The sequence below is a fragment of the Cydia strobilella genome, chromosome 9, assembly GCF_947568885.1.
Source record: "Cydia strobilella chromosome 9, ilCydStro3.1, whole genome shotgun sequence".
In the NCBI taxonomy this organism is placed as follows: domain Eukaryota; kingdom Metazoa; phylum Arthropoda; class Insecta; order Lepidoptera; family Tortricidae; genus Cydia; species Cydia strobilella.
In genome coordinates, this window is record NC_086049.1 from 4,124,611 (window position 1) to 4,147,780 (window position 23,170).

At 40.0% G+C, this 23,170-nt stretch overlaps 1 protein-coding gene across 2 annotated transcripts in view; it reads right to left on the minus strand.

The window, feature by feature from the left end:
• Window positions 1–10,891: 10,891 nt before the first annotated feature.
• The window catches only part of LOC134744091 (forkhead box protein K1), a 65,464-nt gene continuing 53,185 nt past the window's right edge, over window positions 10,892–23,170 (minus strand). The window contains exons 2-11 of one of the 2 annotated variants that reach the window (XM_063677771.1): window positions 19,292–19,455; window positions 18,985–19,121; window positions 18,237–18,496; window positions 17,587–17,742; window positions 14,979–15,087; window positions 13,431–13,527; window positions 12,700–12,795; window positions 12,462–12,543; window positions 11,953–12,043; window positions 10,892–11,053 (exon numbers count right to left, since the gene is read on the minus strand). In XM_063677771.1, coding sequence (XP_063533841.1) covers window positions 11,021–11,053; window positions 11,953–12,043; window positions 12,462–12,543; window positions 12,700–12,795; window positions 13,431–13,527; window positions 14,979–15,087; window positions 17,587–17,742; window positions 18,237–18,496; window positions 18,985–19,121; window positions 19,292–19,455 — 1,225 coding nt within the window. In that variant the 3' untranslated portion in view covers window positions 10,892–11,020. Of the gene's footprint in view, window positions 11,054–11,952; window positions 12,050–12,461; window positions 12,544–12,699; window positions 12,796–13,430; window positions 13,528–14,978; window positions 15,088–17,586; window positions 17,743–18,236; window positions 18,497–18,984; window positions 19,122–19,291; window positions 19,456–23,170 lie in introns of both variants that reach the window. The other variant, XM_063677770.1, reaches the window with a different exon arrangement.

Here is a 23,170-nt window from a genome sequence, read left to right on the forward strand (position 1 = left end):
CCAAGGAGTGGAACGCCCTGCCCGAGTCTGTGTTTCCGCATGAGTACAATTTGGAGCTCTTCAAGGCAAGAGTTAATAGGTATCTCATAGGTAAGCGTGCTCCACCGTAGACCACATCATCACTTACCATCAGGTGGGATCGTGGTCAAACGCCTGCCTATTCATCATAAAAAAAAAGGGCCGCCATTTGTACATAATTGTATATCTTTGTGCAATAAAGTAAAAAAAAAAAATGCTAAACCTCATGAGTGATGGCAAATGGTATTGACGCAAGTCTGTTTTATAAAATTATAAAGTCATGTTTCCTCGTGATATTAGTGGGTAGATGTTTGAAAATGATCTTCTCTTTAGATGTTTTCTGCGAAATGGTTCACGAATTTGTTAGTTTTAAGCTATAAAGTATCCTCGTAAAATTTCCTCGTCTATATGTAAAGACCGAGAGATTGGAAAGTGGAAATATATACAAAGTGATTTTGTTGTGTGACCACTCTGAGATGAATATACGTAGGTTGTATTGTACTGAACAACTTTTACTATATGAGTCGTTCTCAAGTAAAAGGTACCACATTGTCGTTTACCACAAGGACGCTCTGACAGGTTATTCGTATAGAGATGCAAGCAAATTTCACCCTTATGGTAAGCGACAATGTGGTACCTTTTACTTGAGAAAGACACATATTAATTTTTAACAAGCAGAAACGTCTGCGAACGATGCTATTTGCTGACTATGGATGAGGTCTTGGTGGCTTAGTTGGCAGAGCGCTGGAGTATCGTTCCAGAGGCCGTGAGTTCAAGTCTCACCAGGCAGTAATTTTTCCACTTTTAAATTTAATTTTTAATATGTATGAGGCCAACCCCAAAACAAAAGAAAATCTCGTGTCTCATACATTTCGGCGAACCATATGTCATTGTTTTCTATGGACAGCAAATTTTTTTTCGCGATTTCGGTGTTGGCGCCGTAGTAAAAGTTTTTCAGTATGTCCTACATATTCGCCCTTTAAAGTATAGTCGGACATCAAAATCACCCTGCATGTGTCGTTTTTACCGCAAAAGATACCACTTTTTCAATGATTCAAAAAGTGCATATGCATGGTATCTGACATCTTAATTTTAGAAAACTGTTAAAGCGGTTCCTTTTAAGTGAGAACGACGCAAACAATTATATTATATTCCGAGCCAAAGGCAAGAATATTTTATTTTCATTATAATACTATTATTTTAAATAATTAACTTGCTTTGTACCATATGTCGCAAATTTTAATTATGATTTTAATTTTCTTATAACCAAATTATTGTAAATGGATGAAATGTGGTACCTTAGTTATTTCCGAATGTAAACGTTTTTTAATCACTAACAATTATATTTTACCTGTCAAACGCTTTTTAGTATTGAACAAAATTTTAAACTACCTCGACGTGTATTTGCATTTCACTGGATCCTTTTAATGTTATGTTATTCGTGAATATCCGTAGTATTATAGGTACTTAGTTACTCACCTTATTTACATACATAGTGTTTAAAGCACACGTACTTGATATTTATACCTATTATATATTATATTATACCTATCCAGATGTTTTTTTTTAAATCACCGAGTTTCCAATCGAAGTTACAGTCTCATTTTAAAACAATAACATGAAATTTGACAAGCACATTCAAAACACTGATTTAAACTTTGACGATTAAAGTGCGATTAAATCTTACACGCAAACGCGCGCTTCGCGTTGTCACGAAATGTAAGTAAGAACAAATATATCAAGTTGAAATATCGAATATCGTGAGTGTTGTGCTTGTGTGTGTGTGTGTGTTTGCGCAAAACGTTGAAGTTAATAAACAAGACCAAGTGCGGGTTGTTCGAAAAACTCGCACTTGGTCTTGTTTATTAACTTGAACGTTTTGCGCACTAGGGATGTCACCGGATCGACACACAATTGGCACCAGAGCGCGGGCTAGTCCAATGCTCAAAAAACCAGTGTAAGTACGCTCTACGATAACGCGGCTTTGTTACGCATTTCGATGACACATTTTAGACTGGTTCTGTAGCGTTCGATTAGCGGGCACTTTTTGTCCACAGTACACTTATGACATGAAATTAAATGACTAATATTAGTCATTTAATTTCGAACATGAAGTCTAGGTAGTAAGGTAATCGTACTGTGTGACTCGTGTTCTGCCAATAATTAAACTTACGCAGGAACATATTATTATCTGTATTATTTAGCAGTGTTAGTAAAATCTCGTTTGTCACGTTCGTGTGTAAGAACCACATACCACGCTCGCTTACCATTAGGAATTTCGCTCACTGACCTGCATGTTCCTATCTCTATAGGGGGTATTACTGCAATGTTCTGCCACCAGAGTGCAGCACTAGCCTCTTTACTAAACCATAGAATAACTTATACATACTGTGCAACACAGCGTTTTGACAAGTTTTCAGAGAATAAAATATGACATTGATGCATCAGGGTGGTTTGTTTACAGAGGACCTACAGGTAACGCGAATCCGAAACTTCGCTATCTGCCTCTTTATCGCTCAAAAATGCAAGAGTGTCAGATGTTAGATAACGAAATTTCGATTTTCTTGTTTCGCGATAGGCCCTCAGATTGTGGTAGTGGCGCCCCCTCGCAGTTTCGCGTAATATTCCTATCTCTATCGCACACGCATAATTATATAGCTGTCGCGCTTGCACAGTGTCACTTACCGGTGACCGCTTGCATCATGGGCGGGACAGCTATATAATTACGCGCGTGCGATAGAGATAGCAACAGGCGGGTCAGTGTACGAAATTCGTCGTGGTAAGCGTCCTTTCTTTTTTAAACATATAATTGGATTAATTGGTTTGGTTTAAGTAGTAAGTGAACCTTTGACTGAACTGACATTAGCTTAATGTGATATTTAATATTTATGACTTGTATTGAGATATAGTTAGCCGTACGGAAACATTTCCGATAAGTAGATTTCTTTGAGTTTAATATTTTTATGTTTAGACAAAAAAAAACACGATATATATCTAACTTGCTTAAATCTAGTAAAAATTATATGTATAACAATTTGAGTATTATCGAACTTTCATAAATATCAAATGAATGTACCAAATTTTGAGGACGAGCAATTTTGATATGCGTCGATAGGAATGGTGAAGGGTATTTTTTTTAAGACATTTCCTGTTTTATTCAAAGACTTCTAAAGTCTAAACTCGTATTGTCTACTTACCTCAAATCAAATTAACAATGAACAAGATCAATTTGTAATATATGAGTAAATCTCTGCCTAACCCCTTTATGTCCCTGTATTCACTGGTCCTTTTAGCCATAGATAAAATACAAGGGATGTGTCAACCAAATTTTTATGTTGAACGCACTATTACACTACATGAATGCGATTAGAAAAAAATCAGGAAATTATATTTAAGAAATAGAAACTAACCACACCTATAAAACTCTCCATCTTTTATTCTGATATCTGTGTTTCTCCATCGACCTTATGCACAACACTGCAAGTGCTATATCTACCAGTTTTATTGCATTTAATTATATTAGCGGTTCTGATCCGAGCCTAATTTAGAAGTATCTTGGGAAGCCATATTAGGAAATATGATAAATATGAAAAACAAAAAAAAAATCACTATAAGTATATCTAGTTAAGCCTTGAATGTATATTGTACTTTGACGGGGCTACGGCCTGTTCCTTCTTATCTAGGTATGCTAATAGGAGTCATGTACATAATATTTTGAAGGTCCCGAAATAATCAATGGTTATTAATGTAATCATGTTTTGTCATTTGTGTATCATTGACTGTAATTCTAAAATATATAAAAGCCATACAAAATGTATGGGACATAAACCTTGTTAAAGTACACATTTATGATCGTGGCTGTACAGTCACGGACTTATTGTTGAGCCATTTAGGGGTTACTTTACATTGGACATTTCATACAGCTAGTATTGACAACCAAATTAGCTTGAACCTTAGATGGACCAACAATTAGGGTTGCCACCTTTTTTCTATACGCATATAGTATTTTTGTCAAAATATTGAAAACATATAGTATTTACTGGGAAATTTAAAAAAAAGGCACCGATTTGAGGCGAATTAAAAATCCAAGTCGCATACGATGCGATATCAGTGACATTTGTATACCCCATTCTTGAGTGATGAAAATATAGTATTTTTCGTACTATATTGTTTTTGTATAATATATAGTACAAGTGACTAAAATATAGTACGATACTATATATTATAGAATGGGTGGCAACCCTACCAACAATTAAAGTCTGTGACCGCACAACAAACAAACCTGGCCCTATCCTACCAGCTATTTCGGGATTCACAGTATTGGGTATATGATTAAATTCATGAACAAACTATCACATGTGCTTGGGAGCTTGGGACTTGTATAGTCAAGCACTGCGAGTCCCAAATCTGTACTTCTTTCGACAAATAAAACAATACAGGTCTCCTCAACTAGCTTTTAAGCAGAATGTCTTAATGTACAATGATTTTGATGTTTATTAAATAACAATATATTCCAATGATTGAAATCTGAATGTGCGTTACAATTGTCGTTAAAATGAATGTTCAAATAATCCAAATCAAGTAATTTCTGCTGTTAAATGTCAAACATCCGTCGATTATCATTATGGAATAAATACTTTAATGAAAATGACATCTTGTTTTCTTTATGACTGTTAACTGTTAGTTACCTATACCATTTACTTACCAATTTTCTGACCATTTACTAAACAATGCTTGAGTTAGTACCTAGTATCTTAGTAGTAGCACAGAATAAATTATACTAGGTACAGAAGATTCACTCTCTAACAAAACGCGTGTATTACGACAGATATGACCGCTAGGTGGCGCAGCGCGAACAGACGTCCGTTCCGTAGCGGTGCGCGGCAATTACTATAGCTAGTCCCCAGAACTGGGGGCGGCCGCATGTACTTGTAGCGGCGCGACGAGATCGCGGAGTGAGTCACGCCTGGTAGAAGTTGTTACCTAGGTCAAAGATAGATATAACTCCGTAATAGATGGAAAAGGAAAAAACGTGCCTCGAAAATCAAGAAAATTTGATTGTCGATCAGAGGGCGCTACTAGTTTTGGCCTATTGTCGTATAGATGGCGTTGACGGTTTCGTATGTTATTTAACAATTTTAACGCATATCAGTGAAAGAACATGGGTCAAAATCACAAAAATAATTAATGCAAATAAAAAAAATCATTTGTCCATATTTAAATACATTTAATCGTATTTTTATAAATCTTCATTTTTAGTTTTAAAGTGTGTCGACAGATGGCAGTGAATTTACTGGGGTTACAAAATTTACTATGACAGTACCGCTCTAGTATAAGTTACTCTATGCCTAGGTACAGTCAACAGCAGAAGTAGGTAGCTAAGCAGACGAGGTATTCAAAATGCACACGCTCTTATTCTCTTAACAATAAAGGTGTGTTAACATATTAATTGTATAACATATAAGTCAAAGAAAAGCTGGGAAGGCTACCTCGTTTTTTAGGGTTCCGTACCCAAAGGGTAAAAACGGGACCCTATTACTAAGACTCCGCTGTCCGTCTGTCTGTCACCAGGCTGTATCTTATGAACCGTGATAGCTAGACAGTTGAAATTTTCATAGATGATGTATTTCTGTTGCCGCTACAGCAACAACAACAACGGTGGGCGAGTCCGACTCGCACTTGTCCGGTTTTTAGCATTAAAAAAAGGGTAAACAATCGACGTGTTTTTTGAAAAATAAGTTACAGCAAATATAACAATTATATAGCAAGGATATATATTTAAATTTATTTGGTGTTGGCGTTTTTTAATAAAAAGACAGTATGTCAAGATTGTTTAGGTACTTACCATTTTTCTAATGCTAAAAAAACGAGATATAGAAGTTCTACCGCATAATGTACACGACGTGGCTCCCACGCAGTGCCATCTACATTAACTGTCATATCCGAAGCATGCATTTTTGTTGAGAACTTTATACTTCTAATACAATTAATGAATCTTTGGCTACATTGTGCCATAATATGTTCTATGCGGTCCTACTGAGGTGCAGAGAGGAGTCAAATGAAACCCTATGAAGGATTAAAATACGTTTATTTCTTAAAATTTGTCAATAATCAGACAAGTGTCTTGGTACAACCATCCGGAAGAAGCTTCCCGAAGTATGCAATATACACAACAAAATTAATTATAAGTATATCAGCATACACTAAATACATTACTTTAGACACGAAAGTATTATTGGCATTTTAAATGCCGTATATATATCATACGCTAGTTGCGAACTTAATCTACCTTTAGCTCTTATATATGTTTATACATATTTATACATCATGCTTAAGTGTGGCTATAGGTCTATCAACTTTTTCTTCTATTTCTACCAAGTTTCCGTCTCTGATAACTGTATGTTTGTTTTGCTGGATTAGAAATCCACCAAACCCCTAGTTTTATGAGCATGATTTCTTTCCATGAAACTTCACAATAATCACTCAGCCAGAATAAGTTGATGGGCCCCTATATTTTTCATAGCTACGTGTTACGGTCAAAGCGTTGATAACAAGCACAGAGTCCATTCTCTTTTTTTTTCAGTCATTTGCCTCCTTAAAAGGACTTTCCGATTAAATCGTCATAGCGAAAATCGACTTCATGCTGGTGTTACTTAAGTCGATTTTGCTATAATTATGACCTGGGCACAATTTATTTCCCGATTAGCGTCGCATTGATATACCTTAGAGAAGGTAAGCAACATTGGTCGATAATTTGTTACTTTTACATTTCGTGATATTTTAAGAACAAGGATCTCGTAGGTATAACATAGTTTGATTTCAGGTCATTATGGCTATTCGGTAAAGTTCTTACTGCAGAAAAACGTATGTTGTATGTATGTAAGTTGTTTGAGGCATAACAACCAAAATAACCAGAACAAAATGATTCAAATAACCAAGAGTTGTCTTCCAAGCTTAACAACTTAGTTAAACGGTATTAACATTCGCGGGTTGAGATGACTGAAGCTCTTAGCTGTCATATATGACGGGGATTAACATTTTTGCTGAGCTAGAAAATTCAAGATATTTTTACTCCTCGATAACGATACGATTCACTGATATTCATTACATATAATAAGGAGTGACTTGCATTAAAATTGTATTATTCTGATATTTACACGTTGGCTAAGTTCATAACTTAACCCTGAAACGATCACCATGTTCAAACTCAATCCGTAAAACTGAGTCAAATAGTAGTCAAACAACCCGCGAACAATTAGCGAAAAACTACATAAAACCATGCACCTACCGACCTACGATTTATACAAAACGAGACGGGACCAAAAACGTAATCACGCCAAATAAGCCTCTCACATAATTCACATATATTTAAATGCTAAAATAATCTTTCATCATTCAATCCCGCCTATACACCTACGCTAAATAAAATATTCTACAGCTAACATTACTTCAATTTAAAATGTTGACGGCATTCGCACGAACGTAAGTGCAATACATACTAAATCACAAGTTCTTCAAGCCGCCTTACCATTTATTCGAAATTTTGATAGTTGATTGTATTTCGGTCATCGCATAAGGCTGCGTTTTGAGATACTTTATTGTTTTTGAAAATAAGGACCGTCCAGTGCCAAATTTTCAACAACTATCTAAAAAAAACATATAACACTTCCGAAGAAATGTTGCCCTGTGCCAAAACTGCGGGCATTAAGGCTCTTTCAAATACTTGAAATAGAAAAGTCAATTTAAAACCTCGTTTTGTGTATGCTTCATTCTAATTAAAAGTTAAAAAAAGTGAAATAAGTAAAATAAAATTCATATTTCGAGACCGGACTTGGTTTAAGTCACCGATCGTCTAATAATTTACAAAATATTATATTATTATTGATCATTATAATCAGGTAAGCCGGCCATATTTTGTAACTAATTTGATCGACGTCATTCATATACATATACAAAATTAAAACATATCTATACCATTTCACAGTAGGTATTGTTGTTAGGTGTGAAAAATAAAGAAATTGTCTGTTGCACCAAGTCATAACCCAGGTGTCTTACATTAGGTACCATTAAGATTGAACTTATGTGGATGTATGCTACTATTTGTGCCATTTTCAACCAAAAGGGTACTTATTGTCGCTTGTCAGTAAGGCGCTATTTCCATATAGCTTCAATTAGAAATCAACCTTATCAACAAGCGACAATGTGGTACCTTTTGGTTGAAAACGTCACATTTCATCAACTGCCACAATACTCGTTTTATTCACTCTCCACATTATTAGATCATATAGTAGTAATTATACTTGACTACTATATAAATGTTTTATGTATAAGAATATCTTATTCTTATTTACCAGTGCTAAACTTAATATGTACTATGGAGTTGGTGTATTGGTTACAGTGAACTAGCTTTGATTTTTATCTGTTGCAAAAATAAACACAAAACATCAAAATTAATGTAACAAATATAAGTGGTATATTCGCCGGAAACTATACACACACATTTTGTAATTTATTGGAAAGATCCGTTTTTTCATTGATTCTTTTGCTCGTGTTCAGGGGGTTTGTAACACTTAACTTTATGTTTAACGGAGTTCTATATGACTACTTATTTCGCTAATACATATTTAAAAATAGAACAGCATTTTTATTGTACCTATCTATGTTGCTTTAGGAGGCTCAGTTTATAATGTTTCGTTCTGAAAGTGAAGTACAGGCAAACACAAGATAGGACCTTAAAATACCTATTTAATTGCATTACGTGGCCAAAGTAAAGGAACTATTTATTTGATTGCGTAACTTTACATAAACTATATACCTACTAATACCTGAATATGAATATAGACTTTAAAATACGACAAATTATACCAATATAATAAGTAGTACAGAAAATTCTGGCATATGCAATGTAATTTATCTATGCAACAAATTCGAGATATAAATATTTCGAGCATAATATTTCTCTTGGAGCCCCGCGTTCTTTTGAAAGTTCAAGTTATATAAAGTAACAGCAGCAAAGATAGGGCGTCCTACACACACCATCAGTTTTGCTTTGGTAATGCGTATTTTTTGTGACACGGTCAAAACAGCCAACATGAACCAAAATTCAAGCAAATATATTATATCTATGTGAAGTACGTCCAACCTTTGTGGTGGCACACCGGGCTCAGAGAGGCATAGCTGCAATTGCTAGAATTTTCTTTTTCGTTATTCACCTATCTATAAAATTAGTGTGCCTGTTCGCGATTAAAATCTTGCTACTTCTATTAGGACTACATTGTAGGTTTTTAACGGTTTTGTGTAGCGAAATAAAAATACGTAATTTAAAATTTAACGATTGTATTTACGACTAATGAAAATATTATAATTGTCTGACAGTACTCAACTCAAGGTACCAGCGACTAGTTGAATCAAAGCGAACTGTAGTATGATATAATATATTCCTTAGATTAGCACACAATTCTCAAACACCACTTTCAGTAGTGAAGGCCAACTACTTCTTACATGAACTTTGCATCATTGGCAATTCAGACATTTCAATTGTACTGCCGCCGTCTAAGATTTAGGGGCCATACACGAATGACCGAAGATAAGTACGTTACTTTATTGATTTGCTATATGCAAATGAATCAGCCATTTTATTACTAAATTGCTTCGTTGGTTATTATAATTTGAGACATCAAAAATATTTCAATTGTTTTAATTTAATTCCTAATCCTTACATCGAAAGGGTTGATAGGATAAAAATACAATGGCCGTATTTAAGGCGATTCCAAATTCATGACTTAGGTTGTTACTTTATTGTAATAATTAAATTCTTTACAAGAATTCATTTTTACAAACTTCAACTGGGCAATATTTAAATTACACATTTGTAAATTTATCTAGAAAGGGAAAAACTCGAAAACACTTTTCGTAAAAATGTTGTACTTGCGTGCCAAATTCATTGATTATTTTAAACAACTTTATTAAATGATCTCTTTTGAAGATTACCACTTGGTTAATTTCATAGATCGGTTCTGTCGATCCCTAACATGCGACAGAGGCTCAGATACACACAAAGTAACTAAACCCTAAGTTTCCATTCAACCACACTTTTAGACAATAAAAAAATTAAATTAGCACTTAAAATATTCGATCGATTAAATAAAATTGTTATTCTGTCTACATTGAGTTTCTATTAATTTAAGTAGTTCCTAATCAAATAAGCAACAATGATCAGTTACATATTTATTTCTAACTAAACTTATCAATAAATTATAATAAATCATTGCACTTAGTACTTTAATTTTAAAATGTTTAAGCCAGCTTCAGAAATATGAGAATAAAATTTATATATACGGCCTCCCGCCGGCTGCATATTTTTGAAGCTGACAACACATAGTCACTGCAAGCGTATAATTAAAAAAAGTCAAACTGACGTTTATAACGGTCAAACTACGCACTCGTCCAGAACTATTACAAAAAAAAAAACAAACGAAAAAGACATCCGTAGACCAGACTACTGCATTACTTACGCGTAAACTAAAATCACTCAACACTGTCCACGGCGTTCCCTCGCCGGTTATGCATATCGACATTCCAGATTTAAATTACCCTATCACCTTATTATTGCCACCGTACCGGGTCGAACCACGTTCCGTTCCATCGGTCCCGAGCGGTCGGTACTTCACTGCGGAGCGTACCTCTGAGGATTGTACAGCGAGAATGGCGATCCATATTTCGAAATACTTCTCTATTTTGCCTCTCAAAACCACACCTCGAAATTTAAACGGATGAAATTTGTCACAAAGGCGAGGCTCCTAAGAAACTTTTTCACAACCTTAAGGCTCGTCTAGTGACCGTACGACACGGTTGCGAGTCGCCTCGGCGCCAACGCTGCGCTCGGTCTGTCCGTGGAGTTCGTGCAAGATGGCGGCGGTACCGGGTACAGTGTGGTGTGTGGTGTGGCGTGTGGAGTACAATCCTCCACCGCGGGTCCGCGGGGGCCTCACCGCGCCGCGCGTCAATACGCGCGCCGCTCCTCCGCCTCCGACACCTGCAACCATTCATTAAACATTCAACCTAACACTTATCTTATGGTGCTCCTACCCTGTCAGCTGGGGTCCCTTTGTTTGACATAATTATTGAAAGTTATAATGTAATGGTTGTCAGATTATCATTAGTCATAATTCTGAAATCGTTAACTTCTCAGGATTTTCGTAAGGTTATCCTATAGTATAGATAGGTTAGGTTAGATTTGTTTTATGGCAATCCTGAAAAGTTACGCGTTTCTGAAAAAAAAAATATGACTAACTTTATGGGAAACAATAGAGACCCCTGCTAGTTATATAACATTATACACTATTAATATTATCATGTTGTCCCTGTCACACAATGTTATATAACTGCCAGGGTGGGAGCACTAATACACTTTAAAAAAATCCGCGAACTCGATTAACCTGTAGAGATATTGGGTGACATTTTTACAAAACTACTACCTAGGAGAGTAAAAGTGGCGCTGTCTTGTGTCAGAGGCCAGCGGTGTCAGCATGGTTCCATTTTTATCGCCTGTCACTATGCCTGCCACTTTCGCACTTACTTGTTAGAACGTGACAGGCATGGTGATAGATGATCAAAATGAACCGTGCTACGGCCGCAAGTCTCATTATGGGTAGCTGACCCGACGGAGTAAGTAAGTACTACCTAGGAGAGTTTTGTCATACTAAGTATTTGTATGGTGAAAAAACTGGCGTGATGTCGTTTCACCGGCCGTATATTTCTGCTCGTATCGTGACCAGATTTCAATCGCCGGTCGACACACTAGTAACTGAGTTTTTGCACCGAGCTCAAATACTAGCGTTTTTTCAGCGTCGGCATCTACTCTAAACCTTGGAAAATGGCGTCGCTTGCGTTCCGTTGCGTTGAGCATTAGCCATAGAGTAATATAATACTCACGTCGCGATGGCGATGGCGCTTGTGCGGCGGCTCCAGCGGCGCCGCCTCGATCACCAGCTCGCCGGCCAGCGCCTCCATGTCGCCCGAGTATCTGCCCCTGCAACATACCAACTCCTAATGATCTGTCTACTCTGCCTTATCCAACACTTCTTCCGCACAATCTTCAGTCTAACTAACCCGTGGCCCAAGGAACGCACGCTCGACGCTAACGCCGACCGCCATACATTTGTTTTGACTAATGTCTGACAGTTGGTGTCAGCGTCAAGCGTGCACGCTAAAGCTTTGGTTTCCTAGGAAAGCGGTGCAGTTATATAGCGGACGCAAAGATGGCAATCTTTACGGTGACGACATGTGGAAAGTTTCACGGCGTCATAACACACCGTCAGCCACCATTCTATCGATTCATCGGGTCACCGTTCGATCGAGCGAATGAGCCGCCACAAAAGAAATAGCTGGCGATGAGTGAACATTATGTTACAACACAACAGGTAGTGCGTGGTTGTACTGACTGCAGGTAGGGCTCCTGCTGCAGCGCGTCCTCCTCCTGGATGGAGACCAGCCCGCCCGTGCTCGTGCCCACCACGTACTTCTCTGTAACATAAAACACATTTCGCATATATTATACGCAATACTATAAATCAGTACATTTATTTTGTATAATCACGTAAGGCCGCAAATAGTATAGTTTAAAATTAAAAAAGTATAGTACGAGATGTGGGAGTGTATGACCGGGACAGAGTATGTTACCTTCCCGCTCGCCGCCGGCACCGTTGGTGACGACGGTGATCTGGTGCCCCGCCACCACCAGCCCGCTGCTGCCCGCGCTGTACGAGATGCCGTGCCCTGCGAGAACAACATTACGATATCATCAATTATCACAATGTTTCCCTGCCGAGCGTAAACATTTATGCTGGAATATTATTGAAGTTTCCCCGTCAACAGAGGCCAAAAGCGAGCTTCTGCGGAAGGTTATACTGTCAAACTTTTCTTTAATTGCACGTTCAGCCATATTTTTGTCTATGATGTGCCAAGACGACAACATAACGAGTCTAATCTGCTTAGCAGTTAACAAACGGCTAATAAGCGTTTATGAATCATGCTTCTTATCAACCGCTTATTAAGCCTAAACAGCGAATCAGCTGATACGCTGATCATTCCTCATTTAAGGATTTTTTTATGAATAAGGCTGTTAGACTATAGTGATGTCATGGTAGAGTGTACTCGATCCCATGGCGCCCCCACAAACGGCAAAGAGGATATGAAACGCCGGAATGGGTTTAGTGGGTAGGGCCAGGTTCTCCCTCCCCTCTCGCCAGTGAGAGGGGACAGGAGCGGCGAGTCCCACACACCCCCCCATCAATGGCCTTCCCGCGGCCGGGGGGACGGTGCGTAACAGCATTCGCCCACTCCGTTAAAAAAAAAAAAGACTAGTGATCTAGGACAAGACAGTGAATGAATGTTTGCGCGTCGCATGTTACCTGGCGAGCCGGGCGCGCTCTGGCTGACGCCGCTGCGGCCGGGGAACAGGTACTGCGCCGCCTGCGACCCGGAGTTGTTCAACCGCTGCTGACCGCTCTGCAAGCAAACAAACAAACAATATTAGTAGGTACTAAACATAAATTGTCCTTTGTTTTTCACCGCAAACCACACTGGAGGTCTGCAATATTATATAACGATTTCTTGATTTATTGCAAAATGAACCCACGATAGAGAACTCAAGGAATTTAGTGCACGCAGATTCGATAATCTAACATGGTTTCCTTCGAGCCAGATAGGATTTATAAAAGGATATCAAGCCTTAAAACGGGTTGTGCTTGTTTCGGCAAATTTTTATACTGGTCTTTTTTTTAATTAGTAGATTTTAATTTCATTTCACTACTAAAACCGAGAGCGTTAAAGACTAAGAAATATGCCAAGTATTGACTTTTCTGTATAAAGTAACAATAGCATAACAATATAACAAAAAAACCGAACAAGTGTGAGTCGAACTCGCCCACCGAGGGTTCCGTACTTTTTAGTATTTGTTGTTATAGCGGCAACAGAAATACATCATCTGTAAAAATTTCAACTGTCTAGCTATCACGGTTCATGAGATACAGCCTGGTGACAGACGGTCAGACAGACGGACAGAGGAGTCTTTGTAATAGGGTCCCGTTTTTCCCTTTGGGTACGGAACCATATAAAATGATATGAAGCATAGTGTCCCTGCTAAATGCATATAACCCTTTGACAGCGTCTCACACGTCAAATGGCACGCGCGGCTATAGCCCAATATCAACCTTCTTACACTCCAACAATGTTCACGATGACGCGCCGCGCACGATAGGTGTGATTTTCACGATGACGCGCCGCGCACGATAGGCGTGATGTTCACGATGACGCGCCGCGCACGATAGGCGTGATGTTCACGATGACGCACCGCGCACGATAGGCGCGATGTTCACGATGACGCACCGCGCACGATAGGCGTGATGTTCACGATGACGCGCCGCGCACGATAGGCGTGATGTTCACGATGACGCACCGCGCACGATAGGCGTGATGTTCACGATGACGCGCCGCGCACGATAGGCGTGATGTTCACGATGTCGCGCCGCGCACTATAGGCGTGATGTTCACGATGACGCGCCGCGCACGATAGGCGTGATGTTCACGATGACGCGCCGCGCACCATAGGCGTGATGTTTACGATGTCGCGCCGCGCACTATAGGCGTGATGTTCACGATGACGCGCCGCGCACGATAGGCGTGATGTTCACGATGACGCACCGCGCACGATAGGCGTGATGTTCACGATGACGCGCCGCGCACGATAGGCGTGATGTTTACGATGTCGCGCCGCGCACTATAGGCGTGATGTTCACGATGACGCGCCGCGCACGATAGGCGTGATGTTTACGATGTCGCGCCGCGCACTATAGGCGTGATGTTCACGATGACGCGCCTCGCACGATAAGTTCAAAAGGATCTAAGTACCCTATAGATGAAATATATATGTGAGTGAAGTGATGAAGTGTCGTGTGTACCTGGTCGTGGTCCTCGGTGGTAAAGAGGTCGGGGGTGGGCTCCCGGGAAAGCTCCTCGGGCGTCACCAGCCCCGACACGCCCACCTGCGACGGCGACGTGGGCGCGCTCCTGCAAGAAGTACACAGTTAGCCAGTGGTACACGATAATTACTTGGGTACACTACACAGTGGTTTGTAAAGCTTATAAGTTACATTTTACATATCTAAGGATGGTATTCCATCTGTCCAATATCTTTGTTAAATTTGTACTTGCGTTGCGTCTCACATTTTGCTTAATGAGAGAGTGAGAGCGTTATCGCTAAAAGTCTTTCCTTCTTATTTTCTTTAAAAGCCTGGCAACCCTAATTTGTGACCGGATTTTTGCAGGCAACCCTATACCATTGTATTTGCAATAAAATTACCATTATTTTAATTTAATCGTTAGGTTGTATCTTCTTGCTGTGTACCTTTTTCTTATTTAACTATTTGTTCATTGTATGTTATTGTATGTATCTTATTTTTCTTGTCTGATACCTTTCGTGATTTTTCACACCTGAAGGTCTCATCGGAAGATCAGCGCTGGAAGCCACCAGCAACATGCTGAGATGAGGCCATTTCGTAGCACTTTAATCTTATTTTATGTTTTCTTTTATATTATGTAATGTCTTGTTTGTTTGTGCTTACAAATAAAATCTTATTTTATTCTATTCTATATATAATTCAAGCGTCAGACAGACGGGTGCAATTATCGATTTAAACTCACCTGTTTAAACACGGCAACCTCATAATAGTGACCGGAAAAACATAGGCAACCTAATTTATTCATGTTGTACAAGTTGTATACTTTCCATTGGAACTTATTTCGTTCGTCAGACAAATCGGTGAAATTTGATAAAAAAAAAATTTCAAAAATAAATAGGGTTGCCTAAAGAAATATGGTCTAGGCTATTTGTAATAAAAAAAAATTCATAAAATATAAGTTTCATCCGTCAGACGTATCGGTGAAGGTCGACCATATATAACGTATCTTAGACTATATAATATTAGTATGGATATAGTATGGATAGGCAACAAACACAAAGAAAGTGTTGATTTGGTACGTAGTTCCTATTTTTTTGTGCTCTCTACTCTAAAAATGTAATTTATCAATACTACGTTTGTCCTAAATAACTAAAGTTAAACTACTGAATGCTAAATTTATAAATACGTTGTTTCAATTTCCTTTACATTTCTAGTTACCATGATGAGTTCTAAATTAGATGTAGACAAAATAATAATTATACAGCAGATTAGTTCTAAGAAGAATCAGAAAATATGATGTCCAATAAAATGAGCTAGAAAATATTTTGTAAAATAGTACCCACGAGACAATGTTTCCCCAACTTCTTACCCCCACTGGACGGATGTCAGTATTGTGATGATATTCGATTTGTACACCAACTTCTATGGAAATAATAAAAACTTATAATATTTCGAAGGTATGACTTTGAAAACCTAACAGAAATTAAATAATCGTAAAAGCTAAGAAATCGCTATAGATTTCGGTCGCAGTTTGGGAATTTCCTAACGATTCACGCTGATGCGTTGTTGATGTGACTTAACGAACATTATAAATGTGACTTGTGAGGTGATCCTCACAAGTCACATTTATAATGTTCGTTAGGTAAGTCACTTCTCCCTTTTAATTGTAAATAAAACTAGCCAGAGATAGGGCGCTTTTGGTAATTTTTAAATTACCGTGAACGTCGAAGTTACCAACCACAGTAAACTAAAAGCGATAGGATACATTCTCTTACATATAGGTCCCCTGCTTTATCGCGACGGTAAAATGTGCCGCTGTCGTAGACGTCCTGGCAAAATCTAAAAGCGTCCATTTTAGGTGACAGTATAATGACACAGTTAACTGTCTATTTGTATACCTTAAATTCTAACGATATACGATCCACTGCAGTTAAGGACCTAGAGGAGAGGCCGAAGGGCCCGCGGAACTGCACGCCGCGGGGTCGCCGGGGTCGGAAGGCGAGCTCGATGAGCTTGCCCTCGCTCTGCGAGTCTAACGTAGACCAGTACCTGGAGGAGAGGCCGAAGGGCGCGCGGAACTGCACGCCGCCGGGCCGCCGGGGCCGGAAGGCGAGCTCGATGAGCTTGTTGCCCTTGCTCAGCGGGTCTAACGTAGACCCAGTACCTGGAGGAGAGGCCGAAGGGCGCGCGGAACTGCACGCCGCGGGGCCGCCGGGGCCGGAAGGCGAGCTCGATGAGCTTGCCCTTGCTCTGCGGGTCTAACGTAGACCAGTACCTGGAGGAGAGGCCGAAGGGCGCGCGGAACTGCACGCCGCGGGGCCGCCGGGGCCGGAAGGCGAGCTCGATGAGCTTGCCCTTGCTCTGCGGGTCTAACGTAGACCAGTACCTGGAGGAGAGGCCGAAGGGCGCGCGGAACTGCACGCCGCGGGGCCGCCGGGGCCGGAAGGCGAGCTCGATGAGCTTGCCCTTGCTCTGCGGGTCTAACGTAGACCAGTACCTGGAGGAGAGGCCGAAGGGCGCGCGGAACTGCACGCCGCGGGGCCGCCGGGGCCGGAAGGTGAGCTCGATGAGCTTGCCCTTGCTCTGCGGGTCTAACGTAGACCAGTACCTGGAGGAGAGGCCGAAGGGCGCGCGGAACTGCACGCCGCGGGGCCGCCGGGGCCGGAAGGCGAGCTCGATGAGCTTGCCCTCGCTCTGCGGGTCGATGCGCCAGAAGCTGCCCTTGCCCGGCTCCTCCTGGCTGCGCGGTACTTTTATAAAGTATCTGCAAGGGAATATCAATTGTTACTCGTGGTTTTAGTCGAGAGAGCTGTTCAGAACATAAGACTACCCAAAGCAATCATTAAATGCAAAGAAGGCTCTTTGCGTGCAAACCGCCGGTCGGGTTTTTAGTCTGCCTGATGAACACGAGCAGACTAAGAGATGAGCGCTGGGTGACCTGGCGATAAACAGCCCTCGCTCGTACCATTGAGTGTATCAGAACTAATTGCAACTTATGTACGAAACAAGATATCATTTGACATTTACCATATGTTATCTGGTAAAGGAAAACATCGTGAGGAAACCAGACTAATCCCAACAATGCTCAGTTTCTCCTCCGAGTTCGAAAGTCAGAAGGCAGTTTGAGCAGCTTTCGTAAAATCCAGGGCCCGTGTCAATTCTGTGAATTAGATTGACAAAAGCGGCCCCGGAACTCTTTTAAAATACACCTACATAATTTAAAAAAAAAAAATCTCTACTAAGAGTGTAGGTACGAACCTGTTAAGTGATAAGTTGTGACGTATAGAGTTTTGCCAGCCCTTATCGGCCGTGCGATAATAAGGATAATGCTTCGTAATATAGCTGTATATCCCGCTAAGCGTGAGTTGCTTGTCCGGCGCTGAAGCCACGGCCTGGACGATGAGCTGCGCGTAGCTGTAGGGCGGCTTGGCGTCGTCCCGGTGGTCGCGCTCGCGGTGGTCGCGGTCGCGCTCGCGCACGTCGCGGCTGCTGTAGCCCGAGTCCGACGCGGCGGAGGCCTGGAATGACATGGTTTCATTAATAAATTAGAAAATAATTCAAAGGAGAACATCGCTAGATTATGATTTACGCGGTACGGCGCCAGTATGAAGATAACCTTATGACTAAATACGTAGAGAATTTGGCAACAGAACTCGTTACGCAATAATACACATCTGCATTCTGCGTTACGTCGCCCTAAGTCAAGTCAGAAGAAAGAGATTCATATCGTTCATACTTGATATTATTTGCCATACTCTAACTACACTTACGGCCCTTACGGGCTACTGTTGTGTTAGTTCTGAATACATCTTAAGCCATCCGACCCAGTACAGCGCCAAGACAAGTATCTCGCCGACTCGCCCGCAAAATAGACTATCCGGTTAGAACGGATAACGAGATACTGTTTCGGCGCTCTTGTGCTATAAAGCCTCCAGGTATGTGTTGAGCCCGATGCGACGGGATACCGTGAGACAACTGTTTGCTGCCGTGTTTTGTTCACACTTACAGCAGTGCCGTTGGAGGTGGGTCGTTGCGCGAGCTCAGCGTAGTGCTGCGCTACTAGTCCCAGGTCCGCGTGCCGCCGCGCCGAGGAGCCGGCGCCGCGCGGTGACGTCGGACAACTGTTCGCTGCGCTTATTGTGCCTGAAAGAAGATAACAGGAACAAAAATTATGAATAAGCAAGTTGGTGGTGGTAAAACCAATTCTCAACAACACACAACCAAGAATTAGAGCTTATGCAGAAGGATAAAGTTTGGTGGCGGTGGGCCTGAACTGCCCGCCGCCGCCCTCTACTAGCGGGTGTAGCACTTACCAGTAGGCGAAGGCGCGGGGCTGCGGCCGTCGTTGTCGACGGGGATGGTGATGCGCAGCGGCGGCAGCGGCGGGCCGGAACTGCCCCCCGCCCCGCCGCCGCTCTCTTCTACTAGCGACTGGAATTCCAGGCGGATGTTCGTGGAAGGGAAACGTAGCGTGCATCTGGAATTAATAAAAGTCCATATTAATGTCTAGTTAAATAGGAATTGTCTACTGTGAAACAGACCAATAAAATCGCATCTATGACTGCGCACTTTATTCCTCTTCTTTGCATACAAATTTCATCGAAAAGTTAAAGAATTATTTATATTTATTAGTATTAAATGTTATGTTAAGGCCGATTTTTTATTCTCTGTTACATAATTGGATTACACAGAGATTATAGCGTCTTTCCCGCGGGCGTCGACATGTCATGGACTTTAAATGCCTATTGTTTTATAAACTCATTCAGCATTAAACGGCGTCTCCGTTTCAAAGGCGAACTTTGTTTTTTCCACTCTGTATGACCCAATTACGCGAGTGTAATTTCAGCCTTATCCTTCATATTAATGCGAGGAAAGGGGTCACTTTAACTAGGTAATGGGAACTTGCCTAACATTTGCAGTCTAGCTAGATTTTGTAGGTAATTTTCGCGTTTTCGCGGTTTATACAATCCGAGGATACCTGGGTCAAAATTATTTTCGTTGTCTTGTTGTTTCTCCCCAAAAAATGTGACGGAGTGGAGCTTTTTGTATGGGGTGACATTTAGTTTTTAATTTTTCTCAAGAGAATTATAATCTACAGCTAGAATGACACATAAAAGAGATACAAGATAAAAGACAGAAATAGAAGCGTGACAGTGGTCAGAAACAAGACAACGAAAAGAATTTTGACCCACCTACGGTATGAAGAATGAAAACGCTTAATACGTTCTGTACTATAGAATTTGAACTGTTACAACGATATTTTGCAAAACAACTGCATATCACCGTAATTTAAAACTTGGCAAAGCAAGTACTGCCTGTTTTGGGGTTGCCCTTATATTACGTATTTCCAGCATGTTCAGGCAACAACGTGAAGTTGGCAGCGACCGCGACCAACTCCAGCGAAGCGAAACGCCGCGATAACTTGCCAAAGTTGTTTACTTATGGCACTTGATAGATTAAATTCGTTGGGAGTAAACAAAAAGCTAAGTGTATGCCGTTTTCTTATGTAAGTAATTACATGAATTATAAATGCTAAACTACCTATTGTTCTTCGGAATTATGCTGTCTATTTCACAATATTGTCAGAGCTGCTGCTAATATCGTCGATATTGAGAGAAAGACAAGGAAAATGTATCAATTAAATGGTGAACACTATTAAATTCTCGCCTATATTTTTACTTTGCTAGCGAGTTGCATCGAACCTTTTTTGAATATTCTTTTGAAATTTTAAATTTAGTAGGCTCGTGAAATATGACAAATGGCGTACACGAAAAAAATGTTCGCGAATTAATTTTGCAAGAATTTAGTAAAGATCCTCATTTATCAACTTTTGATCTGACAAAATCTTGTCAAACTACGCGAAGGACGGATCAACAGACCCTTCGAGTATCTTCCCGGGATGTGGCGAAAAAAGTAGGAACAAGTCAAGCAAATGTCCAAAAAATTCAAAAAGAATGCGGCATTACAAGATATAAAAAGCAAAAGGTTCCGAAGAGAACTGTGGGTCAATATAACCGTGCTGTTAGACGTTCCAGGTTATTGTATAGCTTGTTGATTTAGAAAAAATTGCTAAGAAATACCTCGCTTGGCAAGCTATATGCCAGTGCGGCATGAGGAGCTCGGCATTTTTCACTACCGGGACAATTAACACCGATATTTATATATCAGAATGCTTTAAAAGAGGGTGTTACCATTCATGAAGAAGCACACTTCCTCAACATTGTTTTGGCAAGATTTAGCAAGCTGCCATTATTTATTTTGTCATATTAACCTGTGTCGAAACGTCGCGTCGGTAAATAAAGGTAACAAAGTAAATTCGCGATAGACCCGATTGTGATTTAATATAAATAAGAATAACTTAAATCCGTCCGATCCGTAAAAAAACAAGCGTAATTATACAATTAAATCATGTAGGTCATTAATATAACTCGGTTACCAAATTGAACATAAATAAATCCCTCAAAATGGCGCCCAACACGGGGTCGGCCGGTCCGTAATTCACTAGTGTCACTGACGAGCAAAAACATTATCGATCACCGCACGACCTACAGCGGTTCCGTGAAATACCATTTAATAGCCGCACTGCAGGATTCAATAAAAGACCAGCATTATACGCACGAACACACACAAGCATAACGTATTAGAATAGCAAGTAGCGTTGTGGGAACACTCAAGCCCGGTGTTCGTGCGTAGTTAAATGTAATGTGTTTAAGTGTGCAATTCAGAAAAGCGACAATTGTCTAAATTGCAAACTGATTAGGATTACAGAGATTACAAATTGTTTTTTCAACATCTTCGCCATTTGTTGAAATGAACTTTTACAAAATTCATATTTTTGGGGTTTTATTCTTGTTCGGAGTCCTTGCTTTGGCACTTAGAATAAAATATCACAATTTTCCCGTTCCAGAACATCCCGACGTTCCACAACGTAAAGTATTGAGTGAAAGGGTACAACTACAGAAGTACAGTACCTACTGGTACTTATGTATACACAATATATTAATTTCTAAGAAGTTTTGACAATAAGGTTAACAATGAATTGTGATGAAATTATAAGCGCCTACAAACTTGTATACAAGTTTGTCACAATACCAAAAACCTATGCATTTCCACAATGTGTAACGTCACTGTAATCCACATAATTAGCGCGTCTTTCTATCCCACAAGTCATGCACAGCCGCATATTGCCCACAGCCGTCCTGAATAGCCTGAATAGGGCAAGGCAAGTGGGCGACGTGCATCCCGCAATTCCCACATAAGCACGCCTCAGACAGCGCAAAGATCAGGTCACCTACGAGAGCTGAATTCAATCTTTGCAGGGTGAATATTCCCACCGGTGAACACTTGCTATATGGACATTTTCTGGAAAAAGTGTACCATTTACAAAAATTATCAAGATTTGGGTTATTTTCTACTCAGAATCACGAGGATAATCGATTTAAAAAGAAAAAAAAATGTCCGAAACAAATTCTCAGTTTTGTGACGCATTTTCTCATAAATTTTGTATGGACTGACACAAAACTGACGTATAAAATTTGTATGGAAAAACCTGGGGACACTTTTTTTCAATCAATAGTAGGAATAACCCAAAAATTTTATTACACTTTTTCTGAAAAAATGGTTACAAATAGTTTTTACTGATCTCGAGTAGTACTTATACTGGATTCTTAGAAGCGAGAACCAGTTAAGCGATGAGAAGCGTCTACTGAGAGAACCGCTAGGAGTGTTCGAATGAAAAGAGGAAACTGATTGCGTTCCTTTCAAAGAAGATATAGGAGTCCAATGATTCAGAGCGAAGGTATTGATCAATGCCAGTAACTAGAACTAGATGGCTCATTTTATATTTAACGTTGTAAAGTATTTTGTACACTTTCCTAAGTATTTATACTTGTTCTAGGAAAGTATCAAGCAAGAAAGTAGGGGTAGGTGTATACTTTCTACCTCTAGGTAGCGAACAAAAATAACTTCAAAAACAAGTTCTTTCATAACATCAAAGTTACCTTTACTGTACAAAACATTTTTGGCGATTATTTCTCGACTCTTCCAAATACAAGTTGTAAACACGGACCGTGTTACATTGATATCATGAATAGAAGAAGCCTTGTAATGTTTCCGTTTGCTAACCAAACTTATATTTGTATAGCTCTTTATTTCGGATACGCGAAAACAACTTTTGGCCTATTATTATTTCG